This window comes from Vigna angularis, chromosome 5, assembly GCF_016808095.1.
Source record: "Vigna angularis cultivar LongXiaoDou No.4 chromosome 5, ASM1680809v1, whole genome shotgun sequence".
In the NCBI taxonomy this organism is placed as follows: Eukaryota; Viridiplantae; Streptophyta; class Magnoliopsida; order Fabales; family Fabaceae; genus Vigna; species Vigna angularis.
Window position 1 is genome coordinate 30,293,475 of NC_068974.1, and position 16,058 is coordinate 30,309,532.

General features: G+C 36.2%; 1 protein-coding gene across 1 annotated transcript; it reads right to left on the reverse strand.

Annotated features, from left to right (window-relative positions):
* Nucleotides 1–2,250: 2,250 nt before the first annotated feature.
* On the reverse strand, nucleotides 2,251–11,764 carry LOC108340580 (aconitate hydratase, cytoplasmic). Its single transcript, XM_017578059.2, has 20 exons — nucleotides 11,289–11,764; nucleotides 10,603–10,707; nucleotides 10,271–10,431; nucleotides 10,074–10,166; nucleotides 9,423–9,608; nucleotides 9,163–9,324; nucleotides 8,848–8,992; nucleotides 8,600–8,742; nucleotides 8,460–8,516; nucleotides 8,272–8,351; nucleotides 8,090–8,165; nucleotides 6,849–7,034; nucleotides 6,604–6,671; nucleotides 6,362–6,480; nucleotides 5,991–6,112; nucleotides 4,984–5,082; nucleotides 4,120–4,599; nucleotides 2,978–3,076; nucleotides 2,645–2,887; nucleotides 2,251–2,555 (listed from the first exon to the last, which is right to left on the reverse strand). Exons 1-20 carry the CDS (start codon nucleotides 11,542–11,544, stop codon nucleotides 2,487–2,489), a joined length of 2,949 nt encoding a protein of 982 aa, XP_017433548.2. The 5' UTR covers nucleotides 11,545–11,764; the 3' UTR covers nucleotides 2,251–2,486.
* Between the last annotated feature and the right edge of the window lie 4,294 nt (nucleotides 11,765–16,058).

Here is a 16,058-nt window from a genome sequence, read left to right on the forward strand (position 1 = left end):
AAGATATTTGTTTTAATTTTTAAGTTAAATTAATATTATATTTTTTTATTATCATTTTCATTTAGTATAATTGTTTAACAGTGTCGTGTAATGAAACATATGTATTAATATGTCATGTTAAAAAAAATAATTTAAATTGATACAAAAATTAGAAACTAACTCAACAAATATTAAAAAAATACAATAATTAATCATAGTTGTATATATAAGATCAAAATAGATAATAATAAATAAAATTAAATTAAAGATTATAAAAATATATTAAGATAAAATGGATAATAATAAAAATAAATAACAAAAAATATATAACAATAAATAATTATTTAATTATTTATAAAGAAAATTCATTCTTTAAATTTAAGTTCTCAATTGTTGCCTGTGATTAATAAATTCTTTGATTTCTCAATTATGTTTTAATCTAATTAAATAATAATTAAGATGATATCTTATTTTATATAATTAAGAGAATGGTTTATATCCACATAATCTATATTCGTATATATTATAATTACTTTAATTAAAACAAAAAAGATTAAATCATTAAACGAATGCAATGGTGAAATATAAACTCTAAGGGAGAGTACGACTAGCTAACAACACATTTGTTTAAAATGGATTGTGATTTTCATTGTGTTTCTTTTGCATTTGGTTGTAGGGCGTGAACATGGGCCAGGCTTACCACTCGTGGTCCTACTTCAGGAGCATAGTTTAGGATTTAAATCTTCTTTTCAATGTGTAGAGACAAAAATGAACATTTACACAGGTCCTTAATAATGATGTGATAATCCTTTATCACATTTATCCTCTCCTTGCATAAAGATAAATATGATCTCGATGTTAATTGTTGAAGAAGTTTCTGGTTTGAAGAAGTGCAAAATAATTTTCTTAGGCGTATTTTGTTAACAAACTAAAATAAACATCTCACACATTCAGATCTTTAAAAAAGCTTGATATGGCTGGGCAACATTTGGGTTAATGAAAAGTGATTCTTCTTAACAAAGAATTCTATGAGTATGCTTTTTTCTCTACTTGAGAATATAAAAAAGGTTTTGACAGTTGAAGTTTAGAATTTATCTCTCGAAACCCTTTGTGTTTTTTAATTGGACTAAAAATTTTGTTTCGGCTTTTATAAAGCTCACGAAAATTCAATATTGGGTATGCATACATAGTCTTTCTTTTGAATATTGACAATCAAAGGCGATTTTCTCAATTGTGTGTGATATTGACGCACCTTTATCTATAGATGATTATACCAAAAATAAGTTTTAAGGTTTCTTTGCATGTGATTGATTTATTATCTAATTTGTCTTATCAAATTTTGGTGGAAAAACCACAATTTATGTTTATTGCTAATATGGAGTGTGGGAAATTGCCTCATTTTTGTTCAGATGGTAAAATGATGGGTGATGATGTATCTAATCGACAATTACAAGATGTTAATGTAATTTCTAGTGGAGAGAAAAGAATTAACGCAAAAATACAATTTTATCTTCCTAAGGTAGTTGGTGCTCAAAATGGGAATTAAGACTTTTAAGTTCAATTTTAAAGCCTCTGGTTTTAGATCCTATAAGGGAGCCTATGTTATACATTCTTGCTCAATTATAGCTTGGGCCAAATTGTGGTGTGCATAGATATTCTATCGTTAAAAATACATATAATTGTTTCTATTGATGGTGATGTGCTAATAAATTTTGATTCCTTAACTAATATACATTCTTTAGAAGATGTTATACCGTGAATAGTTTGTAAGTTTTACAACATTTAGATTCATCTAATTATAAATTATAATTTTGAAACAATTCCTGACGTCTAAGAAAATAATTTTTCTAGAGAAATTGAAAATAATTTATAAATAAATTAATATGTTTAATGGAAGAAAATATTTTTATTCTAAAGAAAACGATAAGTTAGTTCAAACTGCAATAAATATCAGTGAAAATAAGGCAAATAAATTTAAGACTAAATCTTTCAAATCAAGGATTTCTTAAAAGTTATAATAAGTTTTAAAAGCCTTTTTGGATTGTGAGCAAATTTAATATGTCAAGGAATTTAATTATTGAACTTTAATTTTTCTCCTAATTGTATTGGATCTATGTATACTTCTTAATTTTTTCCTCATATAGGTACTTTTTATCTGTGTGTGATGTATTTTGATGAGTTTGGTGTGATTCTCGTTTGTTTTTTTTAATAAAATTTCCGTGTTATGAAATAGATGCATAATATGTTTATGGGAAAATATAACGTGCTAAATTCTAATTGGCAGACTCACACTTCAAGTGGGCTTCCATAATTATCCGCAATTTCAAGGGCAGGCGCAATCAAACTAATATAATTCTTTACGGGCCTATAGATTAATAAACGTAAAAATGCCAAAATCTCCCTAAAATAAAAAAATATTTCCTATCTCCCGGAAAATTATTCTCATATTTTACACGTTAAAAAGCACATTGATACAATGACCTTGCAGTTTTCCACCGATAATTGCTTCACTCCTTGATGAGGTTTCTTATGACATATGGAAGGATGCCGCCGTGGTTGAAGTAAGCAAGTTCGACCTGAAAATACAATTGTTATAACGGAGAAAGTAATAGTATTGCAACTTAAAAAAGTGTTAAAAAATGACTCGATGAAAAACTTAAATTACCTCTGTATCAAAGCGTATGGTGCAGGTAAAAGATTTTCCATTATCAGTTGTGACTGTCACATCTTGGCCAGGCCTAATCTCAATGATTGTACTTGGGAGGTCAATTGTATAACGTTCATGACCAGTTAATCCCAATGTGTCTGCATCCTCACCGGATTTGAAGCAAAGCGGAATAATACCCATTCCTACCAAATTACTGCGATGAATTCTCTCAAAACTTTTAGCAATCACAGCTTTCACTCCCTATTGAAATGCAAGTGACATCAGCCACCATGAATATTGATTAACGAAAATTCAATTTAATCGCATGTCATAATATATAAAGGAACTCACCAGTAGCATTGGACCCTTGGCAGCCCAATCTCTAGAACTTCCACTGCCATATTCAGCTCCAGCTACCACAATGGTGTCTTGCCCAGAAGCCATGTATCTCTGGCATGAGAAAAACAATTATAGGGGTTTAGAAAACAAAGGTCTATCACTTTCTTTGACACAATGGGATTCATTAATTCTTTTTTTCGTAATGTTTTATTTGGATCATAAAATGAAAAAAAAAGAAAAGAAAAAGAGTATAGATGACTACGAGGTGAGATTGTTTAAGTTAAATGAAAATAGAGTGAAAATAAGAGAAAGGTAAAATAAACTTTTTATCATCAAAACATTTTATTTCACTTATTATTTCAATATATTTTTATTATATCAAAATTAATAATAACAATATGAATAAAATATTTAGAACATCAATTATTATGGAGCATAATCAATTATATAAAGTAAACATACATAAATATTATTACTAAATTTACTACATAATACGTGAAAAATATAATGTCGTGAATATTATTAAAATATTTTTGACGTAATGTTGAAAAACATAAATGATTACATCAACTTTCAGTGCATTCCTTCTGGTTTGTGTATGGAAAGACCTGCTTCTTTTCTTCTTGGTTTGCACGCTTTTCGTGCATACGAATGGAAGCAAACGATGGGGGGGGGGGGGGGGGGGGCCTTGTGGTGCGCCTTTCGGCACACGGTAAGGGAGAAGAAAAGAGGAAAGTGTGTTTGATGCACGGTAGGCAGAGCATTCAGTGTTACAATAATACGATTGACACCATGTCATTAAAGGCGCATTGCTACCTAGAACCAAATCAAGAGATAATGTTCACATGCCATAGTGCTTTGCATGTAGTGCTTATAGTTAGAAGTCTCTATTATCTACTTGAACAAGCAAGATTCGATAGCTGATACATTTAGGGAAGTAAACGGATTAATTAGGAATGTAGCATTATGAAAAGATCGCCATAAAGACATTCACAGCTAGTATTTTGATAATATAGAAAAACATCAGCAACAGAAAATATATATATATATATATACACACACACACACACACAGAGAATGCAGTATGTTTTCATGTTTGAAAGCTCAAAAGGAGTGAGTTAAAGCATGCCATATATGAGTAGGACATAACTAACCGTTGCTGCCTCAAACACATAGAGCTTCTCCCCAGTTGGAACATGAATTGTCTTCGGGCCAACATCCCCATTCAAGAGCTTGTTAACAAGGCGAATGTTCGCAAAAGTTCCCCTTGCCATCACTTCATCATTGCCTCGACGACTTCCATAAGAATTAAAATCCTTGGGTTCCACACCCCGCTCAAGAAGGTATTTAGCAGCAGGACTATCCTTGTGAATGCTTCCAGCTGGAGAAATATGATCAGTGGTTATACTGTCACCAAAATTCAGTAGACAATAAGCATCTTTTACACCATGAGGTCCTGGAGGATCCATGGTCATGTTCTTGAAGTATGGAGGTTCATGGATATATGTTGAGTTGAGGTCCCACGAGTAGAGACTGTCAGCAGGAACTTGTAGATGATTCCACATAGAATTCCCTTTGGTAACAGCCTCGTATGTGCTTCGGAACATGTCAGGCAACACGCTGGATTGGACAGCCTAGGAACAAACATCCCCCAAAGTTATTCTTACCATATAAACCACTGCATATTTAGACTAAATTTCATATAATAAAGGAATCAGTGAGAAGAGTTAGTTATTGAAATGGAAGAGAGAGAAAGATGGAAACTTGTTAAGTTAGATGTAGGGCAAAAGAAAGACAATAAAGGATGGATAAGAATTTGGATGTGAAATTAAACTCATGTGGTTTGAACTCGGTTCAGACAATTGGGAGATATTTTCTTGTAATTTTCTAACTAGTATAGCCTTCTGGTGTCCACTGTTTCTGTTGAAATTCCTCGTCTCATAAAATAAGAAAAAGAAAGAAAACAAAATTCCAGAAGTTGAGTCTGCTCAGATCTGACAAAATTAGACATCAATTACCTCAGCAATTTCTTCAGTAGATGGCCATATATCCCTCAAGTACACATTCTTTCCATTCTCCCCTGTCCCAATTGGCTCCTTCTCAAAATCAATGTCAACCTGGAAATTTGACCCAAAGGTAAATGAAGAAAAGGTCCAACAACATTTGCGGTTTTACTTTTCTTGAGTTAAATTGTATCATCAAATTCATAAAAAAAAACATCATCCCTAAACCAATGAAGCTAAATAAACCTTGTATTCATAGTCAATAGAACATTGCAAACACATTAGTTTACGATATGACATTAACCATCACTTTCAAAAATAAAATTATTTTCATAGTAAAATACGATTTTGGTACACAAAAAGGACAAACATACAAGGGCCTATTTGGGTTGAGAAAACATTCACTGTTTTCATTTCTTATTTTCAAAAATTTGTACAGGCGTGACAAGTGGATTTAATTATTTACCATGCTTGTTTTATAAAATTAAAAAAAAAAAAACAAAGTGGAATTTTTAATATTTATTTGCAAAAAAAAAATATGAAAACATTTTCCAAACCAAATAGTCCCCCTTATTGTATGTTTGAGTGCATAGCTAACTAGACTTTGGATATAACTTGCAAGTATCCATATAAAATAAAGCCACCTAATTTGTTATGAGGAAATTGGGAAGAATATAAAGGATATATAGCATTGGTATTCTATTTGACTCCAAATACACTAATGTATTCAGCAAATATTCAGTGTGATGTACTTTTTTATGTAGAGGAAAATATGCTCAAATATGCCCATATTCGGGCATATAAATGAGAATGATGCATATTGTCTAACTAGCAGTCAGTAACAATGCTTGTGATTAGCTAGCTATAAGTTAATGATTTTTCTATTTTCTTTACATCCAAAGAATGAATCAAATAACTATTATCCTTAATAAAGAAAGACGAAAATCAGCTAATGTTACAGAAAAACAGAAAGAACAAAAAACAAATTATACACATTACGATTATGAATTAGACATGCATACCGTGCCAGCAAGTGCATAAGCAACAACCAGAGGAGGAGAGGCAAGGTAGTTAGCTCTTGTCAACGGATGCACTCGGCCCTCAAAATTACGGTTCCCAGACAACACAGCAGCTGCTACAATGTCTGCATCAAAGCACACAAAAAACAAAATCAAGAAAGAAAGCATAAGGCAGAGTATGTTTAAGAAACTAGAAAGTGTATCTTAAGGTATAATCAGGAAAACATTATCCAATTAGCTATTATAAGGCAAAGCATGTCTAGGAGACTGGTAGGAATCTAAAAGTTACAAAAGAATAAAGTTATCTGAGAAAACCGAGAGTAGCAGAGATATGGGCTTCAGTTCAAGAAATTGTATTCTGTTATAAAGATCACCATTCTCTGAGATGGCAGAAGAAACGGATTCATCCAGCTCTCCTGAATTGCCAATACATGTAGTACACCCAAATCCAACTATATGAAAACCTTGTTCGTTTAGATATTTTTGCAGTCCACTGCCAGAAAGAAGAAATAGATGCAAAATAATGAATATATTTTTACTAAATTATACAGACGGTAAGTGACTACGTTATAATATAAGCTACTGCATAAGCGTTCTAATAGAAAACACATAATACCTCTGGTGTAGATATTTTGTGACAACTCCAGAGCCTGGAGCAAGACTTGTTTTAACCCAAGGCTTGACCTGGAAAAATAGTAAAGACAGAAACAATTAGAATCAAGAAAAGGACCGCATAAGATACGTACTATTTTTTCCATTTATTGTCAAGAGAAACAGACAATAGAAGGTAGGAGGACTTCATCCTGAAAAAGGGAACTAGCATTTTTACAGTCTTTTATACAATTATATTAGTTAACTAACCTGCAAACCAAGTTCTCGAGCCTTTTTCGCAACAAGACCAGCCCCAAGCATAACACTAGGGTTTGATGTATTTGTACAGCTTGTGATTGCAGCAATCACAACACTGCCATGCTTGAGCTCCGCTGGCTGCCCATGAAAATCAAACTTTGCAACGTTTCCTTGTGCCTCTTTTGGTATTGCAAACCCCTGTTTTGAAATAATACATTTAGGAAATGCAGTATCTCATATTCATGTAGGGTTCTCATCAGACAACAGTCAATGAAACATGTATGATTCCACTTCTTCATATTCAATTACAATGAAGAAAAAATGTCTTGTTATATGTGACAACCCACGATTCGCCAAATTGAACTCAGATTCAAGTCAGGATGCAGTTTGAAAGAGGAGATTTTTCAGTAACTTACATAAGCACTAATAAAGACAAGGGGCTGGGGTTTGGTATATGAATTAGCAAATGAATCCTTTTATAGTTAATTCATTATTTTAACAAATTTAGTATAAATATAAACTTTTTTCTTATTCAGCTTCTTACTACATTTTTCTTTCCAATAAAAAAATAAATTTCTTTGACTTGATTAATATATATTTAGGTAGTTACATAACAATGTAAAATCAAATTATATAATCCTTTCTATTTCTCCGTGCAAGATTAACTTTAGTTACATGCGTGTGTGTAAATTTTTATGAAAGAAAATAGGAAAATTTACAGTTAACTAATTTATTCACTCGATTAATTTATCTCATTATACATCCCCATGCAACGAATGGGTACTACAATTGGTTATGACAGCATAGCATTGCTGCTTCAGTCATTGAGTAAGTTTATGAAACATCATAAAAATGGCCATTGTTTATTCTACAGATTTTTTTAACGAATCTGCAAGTTGAAGGTCTAAAATTTAAACAAATAAAAAAACTAAAATAAAGAATTGTTGATGTCTGAATCTGATGGTTCTTGGTTATTTTAAAAAATTATTTACTTTTGTGCAAGAAAATCAACTTGTTTTAAACAATGAAAATCCAGGTAAACAACCAATGGTAATCAAACAATGTTATTAATTTGTCCATTGCAGAAGACAAATACTGAATGTGAGATTAAGAACCTAATTAGCATTTTATCACAACCAAAAGAGTAGAAAAGAGCGATTTTTCTTACAACTAACTACCAACAGCTAATTCAACATGTAGACTACAAATTATTTTCTTATAAAACCAAACTCTGTTATCATAGCATTACTAACCTTAAACCCAACTTTGTTATCAAGACAAGCATGCCAGTCAGCCTTCATTTCTTTCAAAGGCACCCGATCATGAGGTCTACAAAGAATATCATTTAATATCAAAGAATATTTCGGCAATAGGATATAAAGTGAAATAAAACCTATAATGCAATACAGGGCAACAAACAAACACAGAATATTACCTCTTTGGTCCTGAAATACATGGTTCAACTTCGGAAAGGTTTAATTCAAGATGTGATGTATACACTCTGTCTTGTTGAGGCTAAATTCATGGAAAATAAATTAGAGTTCTACACCTCCAACATATATACATGCATCCGTCGTTTTGAAAAAGGACAAGTTTGTAGAGCAATAATGCTACCAACATTACCTCATTATAGTCAACAAACAGTTTGTTTGCCCTGAGATAAGACTCTATCATGGCCACCTGTGTCCAGACAAAAGAAGATCAATCGATATATAAGCACTTCGCATTAGCAAAAAATAAATGAACAGATAGATGGTACTTACATTGTCGTCACTCCTTCCAGTTAACTTGAGATATTGCAAAGTAACATGATCCACAGGGAAGAAGCCCATGGTGGCACCATATTCAGGAGACATATTAGCAATAGTGGCCCTATCAGCCAAAGATAATTCACCCATACCATCACCTAGATAACAAAACAAATAATTGTTAATTAGTAAGGACAATCAGTGTAAGTTGAGAAAAAAAGGAAAACGTTATGAGACAGTAGGCCTCAAGAGAACTTAATTACCATAAAATTCAACAAACTTCCCCACAACACCATGCTTTCGGAGAATTTGAGTCACAGTTAGAACTAAGTCTGTTGCTGTTACACCATTGCCCAGTTTTCCATATAACTTGAACCCCACAACACCAGGCAAAACCATGCTCATAGGCTATTAAGAATCATAGCACCCAACAATGCAATCAGCACACAGCAAATAAACAAATACAAAGAGAGTCCAATGTGTCATCATAATCCATTAATTAGTAGCATTTGGAATAGAATTAAGATTTACACGCACTGCATTGCATGTTTATATATCAAGATCACAGGATAAAGCACCTGACCAAGCATTGCTGCCTCGGCTTCAATACCTCCAACTCCCCATCCAGCAACACCAAGCCCGTCTATCATAGTTGTATGTGAATCAGTCCCAACCACACTGTCGGGATAGAGGAGGCCCTCATTGTTGAATACAACCCTTCCTAGATATTCAAGATTGACCTGGAATTGAACACATCAAACCAAAAGTCCCGGACATAAATTAAAAATGAACAACTAAATTCAATGAAGTCATTTAGCATATATATTTCCAAATTTACCTGATGTACTATACCAGAACCAGGAGGAACAACAAGCATATTACGGAATGCAGTTGACCCCCATTTAAGAAACGCAAATCTCTCCTTGTTTCTCTGGAATTCAAGCTCCATATTGGCCTGCACTGCATTTTCTGACCTTGTAACATCAACTTGAACTGAATGATCAATGACAAGATCAACAGGAACCTGTCCGTAATTATACCTAGGAAGTCAGAATAACTTCTAACAAACATAAAACATAAGGAAAATCTGTCTAATACAGTGTTATTTTTTCAAATTCTAGAGCGTCAGATTTCTTCTTGAAGCAAATTGGTATTAAGCTAAATAATTTACATATATATAAGCCACGCTAATTTAAATGCTTTAAAGACAAACTGGTTTAGAACAATTTGCATCACATAATTTAAATGAAATTTTCCCACCAGTTTCCTCAAAAGATACTCTTGAGTTCCTTCCACTAACATACTTTAAACACCCCAACACCAGATTCCCCAAACATACCGTTAGGTGTAACATTACAAAAGTAATTATGAGTTCAAGGTACAGGAACCTCACCCTGATGTACAGTTAAATTTTGAAATTTCTTTGGTGACTGTGATCAAGAATTTATACAGAACAAAAACACATGCAAATGATAAGCAAGAAGCGTACCAAAGGATTGATCTTATTTGAATCACTGCCAAGCTTATTCATAGCATCACGCATGCAAGCCAGGTCAACGACAACCGGCACTCCAGTAAAATCCTGGGGTGAAGAAAGATGTTCAAAAGAATAAAACATACAACTCGGTATCACCCATCCCTAACAACTATTTCGCCGTATCCAGGTTCCAGAAGTCAACAAGATACCTGCAACAGAACACGAGCGGGCTTGAAAGGAATCTCAACTTGCTTCGTAGAGTTTATTTCCCAGGCAAGAATCTTCTCTACATCTTCTTTTTTTACTTGAAAATTGTCACAGTTACGAATGGCAGATTCAAGTAAAATTCTGATGGAGTATGGTAACCTGTCTGTTATACAGGCGAAAAGCTGATACCATCAGTAACACGACTATGACACATTACACAGAAAATACAAACATGAAAGTACTGACATCATTTTAATCAAGACCCCCATCATACATAACACATAGCATGATTCAAAGCATGAACAAAGTCAGGCAGGCCATGTCAGCAAATTACCAATTCTGGGATCATTGAGAGAAGGAAGACTGTAGAACTTTCCAAACTCCCCGCCACCCGGCTTGGGGAGACTCGTCAAGTTTCCCTTGAAAGGATTTTCGTTGGCTGAAATGAACATTTACGGGAACATAAAATCAGCACTTTACATTAGAAACCTGAACTCATCTTATAAATCCACAGAATCACAGCTAGATAAGATAGTGCAAATCACACCACTCCCAAACCAAATGTTGATACATTAAATAGTAAATTTTAAAAACATTTTAATACCCATGCCCTCTCAAATGAAAAGTTTTACAATGTCAGTCAATAAAAAATTACCCACAATTTTTATAATGTCAGTCATATCATACATTAGATAAATGTTTGTGATTAAAATCCTCAACTATTAAAAAGGAGTTTAACAGACATACACTCACACGGAAACTTTCTATTCATTGTATGACCATTTGTCATTCAATGACAGTGTAAAAAGATTCACACTGCTGGCATATATTATTTATTCTTTTCAAAAACTGTAAAATAAATAAAAAATGACTAAAACCGCACGCTCGTGTCTGAAAGCTAAACAGAATGCAATAAAATGGATAACAAAACGCGAAATTCAAAACGGAAATTAAAAAATGAACGGATACGAGGTGAATATCATAAATGCTTAAGAATTGCGAGAGAGGACGCGTAAGCACCCGCGTTAGCGATTTCGCGGTGGAAGCGTTCGACGGCGGGAGCGACGGCTCTGATTGGAGGACGGAGAGTGAGGGGAGAGACGTGGTGGAGGCGGTGGCTCCACCGCGGGAGGGAGGAGCGGAGGGGATTGCGGGAAGAGTATGGAGTGAAAGAAGGAGGAAAAGCGAAGGTTCTAGAAGGTGAGGAAGAGAGGAGTTTGGGTGTGGTTGCTCCGAGGAGCGAAGAGGAAGAGGAAGAGGACGTTGTTATATACATGGTGATGATCACGCATTCGGAAGCGTGACAAGGATGGTTGGGGAAAGAAAAGAAAGTGCGTGACCGATATGCTTGCAGAAGTGTGAAATTGAAATTGAAATTGAAATTGAAATTGATGAGGACGATGATGATTGTGACTATTGATTCGGATGTTAAAACGGCACCCTCGTCGAGGCTGACTTCACCAGCTTCTTCTATCAACTACTGTGACAAATTAGCACTAGCAGTTAACAACTAGTTTAGAAAGCATCGTTTTTTTTTCTCTATTTAACTTGTTAAAATTACAGAAAATATTATGTTAATTGTAGTAATTAGGATGAATGAACAAAACACATTTTAACAAATACTTAGTTAAAAGTTGAAATTCTTTATGAATTTCGATGAATAATAAATAAAAAAATAATTTAGATTGATGATGGAAAAATGGATTCGGTGATCCTGTTAATATGGATGGTTCTATGTTTATCTAACCTCTTAAGTTCCTAGTATGTTCCACTTTTGTTATTTTATGGATGGTTCAAGTATATTCGAATATAGTTTCATCATATACCACAACTGTGGTTGGAAAAGATTGATTATTGTGTAACTGAAAATTAAGTGATAAATATTTTTAAGAACGTGTTGAAAAATGAATTATTTTAAAGTTAAAAAGTATGTTTAGAAGGATAAAGTTTACCTTCATAGAAATTTTAACAATTTGATTGTATTTTTGTAAAAATTTTATGGAATTAAATATTCTTTTAAAATATATAAATATTACAAAAATTGTATGGAATTACATATTTTTCAAAATATATAAATAAACCTTTATTTTACTGACGAAAACGTGTTTATTTTTGCTTATTTGCTTTCTTTTATTACATTAAAATATTTATAGTTTTATAATTTTATGAATAATTAATTACAAAATAAAAATGATACAACTTAATATATATATATATATATATATATATATATATTAGTTTTTTAATTAAATTTTAATAATATATATATATATATAATTTTGTAAAAGTAATATTAAAATATATATTTAATTATTTAAAATAATGAAAAAGTATTCAATTATTTATTCTAGTAAATAAATAAATGATTTTTAATTATTAAAGAATAAAACTATTCAACTAAAAAATATAATAGAAAATTATCAAATATTGCATCTCATTAATGATATTTTATATGTGTTTCGGGCGATGCTCAAAGCAATTAAGATTGTGTTGAGGACCGGGCGAGTTCGTTAAAGACTAGACGAGCTCATTGAAGACTGGATGAGCTCCCTAGTCGTCTTCGTACTCCAAGTTATATTGTTTGTTCTCCCTTCTCCTTCTTCAAACCGGGCGGGCGGACACCTGTCAAAAGCACTCTGACATTCAAGTTAGTAATGTAACCGAGTAGTTGGAAAAGCAAGTAATGCGTGTATATTGTGCATCGTGCTCGTAAAGTCATAGTTAGGACCTTTATTTATACTAGTTGGTGATTGGCCTTTACCTTTCGCTGGCCTAATGACGGTCCAAACACACCTTAATCTGCATTAGGGGCTTAATGAGTTATTACCGTTTATAACCTAACCATGTGGTCGGCCGGGGTGGTCGGCCTAGATGGTCAGCCTGAACGGTCGACTTAGTGGTCTGGCACTCGGTCTGGTGGTCGGTCGGCCTGGTGGTTGGCCTGGGTGGTCGTCCTGGATAGTCGACCTGGTGTTGCCCAGGAGACCGTACGGTACACAAGCCCCAAAGCCCGAGCATGATGTTGATTATGCAAAGGGGTTTTGCATATGCCACTCCTGATAAAGACGGGTTCTCCGATTGGTTTGTCTTTGTGCCTTTGTCAGCTGAGCTGGATAGGCTAGTGATCCTGCATAAGTGACGTCGTGGAGATTTGCAGTCATTAAAATTCGGTGAGGCCAATCAGTACTCCTATGATGAAGTTCCACAGTCATCGACCTTCGATGAAGCCGGCCAGGATTCCACTGGTGAAGATCCACGGTCGCCGACCTCCGGTGAGGCCGGCCGGGATTCCTTTGGTGAAGATCCACGGTCATCGACCTTCGGAGAAGCTGGCCGAGATTCCTTTGGTGAAGATCCACGGTCGCCGACCTTTGATGAGGCCGGCCGGGATTCCTTTGGTGAAGATCCACGGTAGCCGACCTTCGGTGAGATCGGCCGGGATTCCTTTGGTGAAGATCCACGGTCGTTGACCTTCGAAGAGGTCGGCCGGGATTCCTTTAAGGTATGGCCGAACGGTTGTGGCTGAACACTAGAGGCCAAATTTGGCTAAGAGTTTAAGGCCGAACATGTACCTGTGAGGCCATGGGAGGCCGAGAGGTTGATACCAAGATATGGTCGAACGATGGAGGCTGAACACTTCAGGAAAAATTTGGCTAAGTACTTGTGAGGCCGAATGACCAAAAAGTTGAGGCAGAACACTTGATGCCAAATTTGGCTAAGTACCTTAGGTCGAATGGCCGAACAGTTGAGGCTGAATAGCCGAATGGTTGAGGCTGGATGACAGAGAGCTTGAGGCCGAATGGCCGAACACTTGTTAGGCCGGATAGCCGAGAAATTGAGGCCGAATGACGAAAACCTGTGAGGCCGAATGGCCGAGACGTTGATGCCAAACACGTACCTTTGAGGCCGAATGGCCGAATTGTTGAGGCCAAATTTGACTAAGAGGTTGAGGTCAAATACTTGATGCCAAATTTGGCGAAGTACCTCAGGCCGAATACTTGTGAGGCCGAATGGCCGAGAGGTTGAGGCCGAATGACCAAGAGGTTGAGGCCGAATGGGTGAGAGGTTGAGGTCGAATGGCCGAGAGGTTGAGGCCAAATACATACCTTTGAGGCTGAATGGCCGAATTGTTGAGGCCAAATTTGGCTAAGAGGTTGAGGTCGAATACTTGATGCAAAATTTGGCTAAGTACCTGAGGCTGAATGACCGAATACTAGTGAGGTCGAATGGTGAAAACTTGTGAGGGCGAACATGTACCTATGAGGCCGAATGGCCGAATTGTTGAGGCCAAATTTGGCTAAGAGGTGAGGCCGAATGGCCGAGAGCTTGAGGCTGAATGGCCGAACAGTTGAGGCCGGAGGACCGAATGGTTGAGGTCGGATGACCGAAAGGTTGAGGCCGGATGGCCGAGAGCTTGAGGCCGAATGGCCGAGAGCTTGAGGCTGAATGACCGAACAGTTGAGGCCGGATGGCCGAATGGTTGAGGCCGAATGGCCGAGAGGTTGAGGCCGAATGGCGAAAACCTGTGAGGCCGAACACGTACCTTTGAGGCCGAATGGCAAAATTGTTGACGACAAATTTGGCTAAGAGGTTCAGGTCGAATACTTGATGCCAAATTTGGCTAAGTACATGAGGCCGAATGACCGAATACTCATGAGGCCGAATGGCCGAGAGGTTGAGGCCGAACGGCGAAAACCTTTGAGGCCGAATGACAGAGCCATTGAGGCCGAACACATACCTTTAAGGCCGAATGACCAAATTATTGAGGTCAAATTTGGCTAAGAGGTTGAGGTCGAATTGTTGAGCCTCCAGGTCGACCATCCAGGCCGATCATCCAAGCCGACCATCCAGGCCGATCATTGATAAGTGCCAAGAATTACATATCCTAAGCACTTATTTTAATCTCCTTTGATGCATTATGGAGTAAAATCTCATGAAAAGTTGTATAATATGTATATATTGTTGATTTTGTATCAATTTGAGTGTTTTTGTGTGTTTACTTTGCAACAGAATAAGGATTGGAAAGAACTGGCGAGCACAAGACGCAGATGACGCAGAGGATGTTCGCTCAGCGAGAACGGACGCTCGCCCAGCGAGAACGAACGTTCGCCCAGCGAACGGACGCTCGTCCAGCGAGACCAGCAAGTGGACGCTCGCCCAGCGAGAGGACACACGCTCGCCCAGCGAGGACGCTCGTCCAGCGAGCTGCGGACGCTCGTCCAGTGAGCGCTCACCCGTGATCAGCAAGTAGATGCTCGCCCAACGAGAGGACGCTCGTCGACCAGCGAGGACGCTCGTCCAGCGAGGGCGCAAAAGTGGACGCTCGCCCAGCGAGCTTGCACCAGTCGCCTAGCGACTCGACCCTGTTCGCCCAGCGAAAAATCACTTACGACTTATCTCTTTAAGAACGCGAACCAGAGGCAGAGAAGGCATGTTTTGGAGGGGGGAAACCCTCCCAGAGCTCAAGAACGAAGGTGTGGAGGCGCGAATTCACTGCAGGAGCTCATGGAGGCCGCTTGGGGCATGTGGAAGCATCTCTTTTCTCCTCCTTGGGTCTTCTTCTTCTCCCATCCACCATGTTTGTAAGCTTGAGGTTCTTCCATGGAAATGGAGAACCAGTTTCATTTTGTTAAGAATTGATGTAATTACTGAATTCTTGTGTATTTGAAGAATGATTTGATTATATGTATGCCTGCTCTGTTAATTTCTAGTATTCTTATTTCCGATGATTAAAGCATGCATGTGATGGAGACGTTCATGTCATGGACTAATTTTGGGTTTCATGGGTTA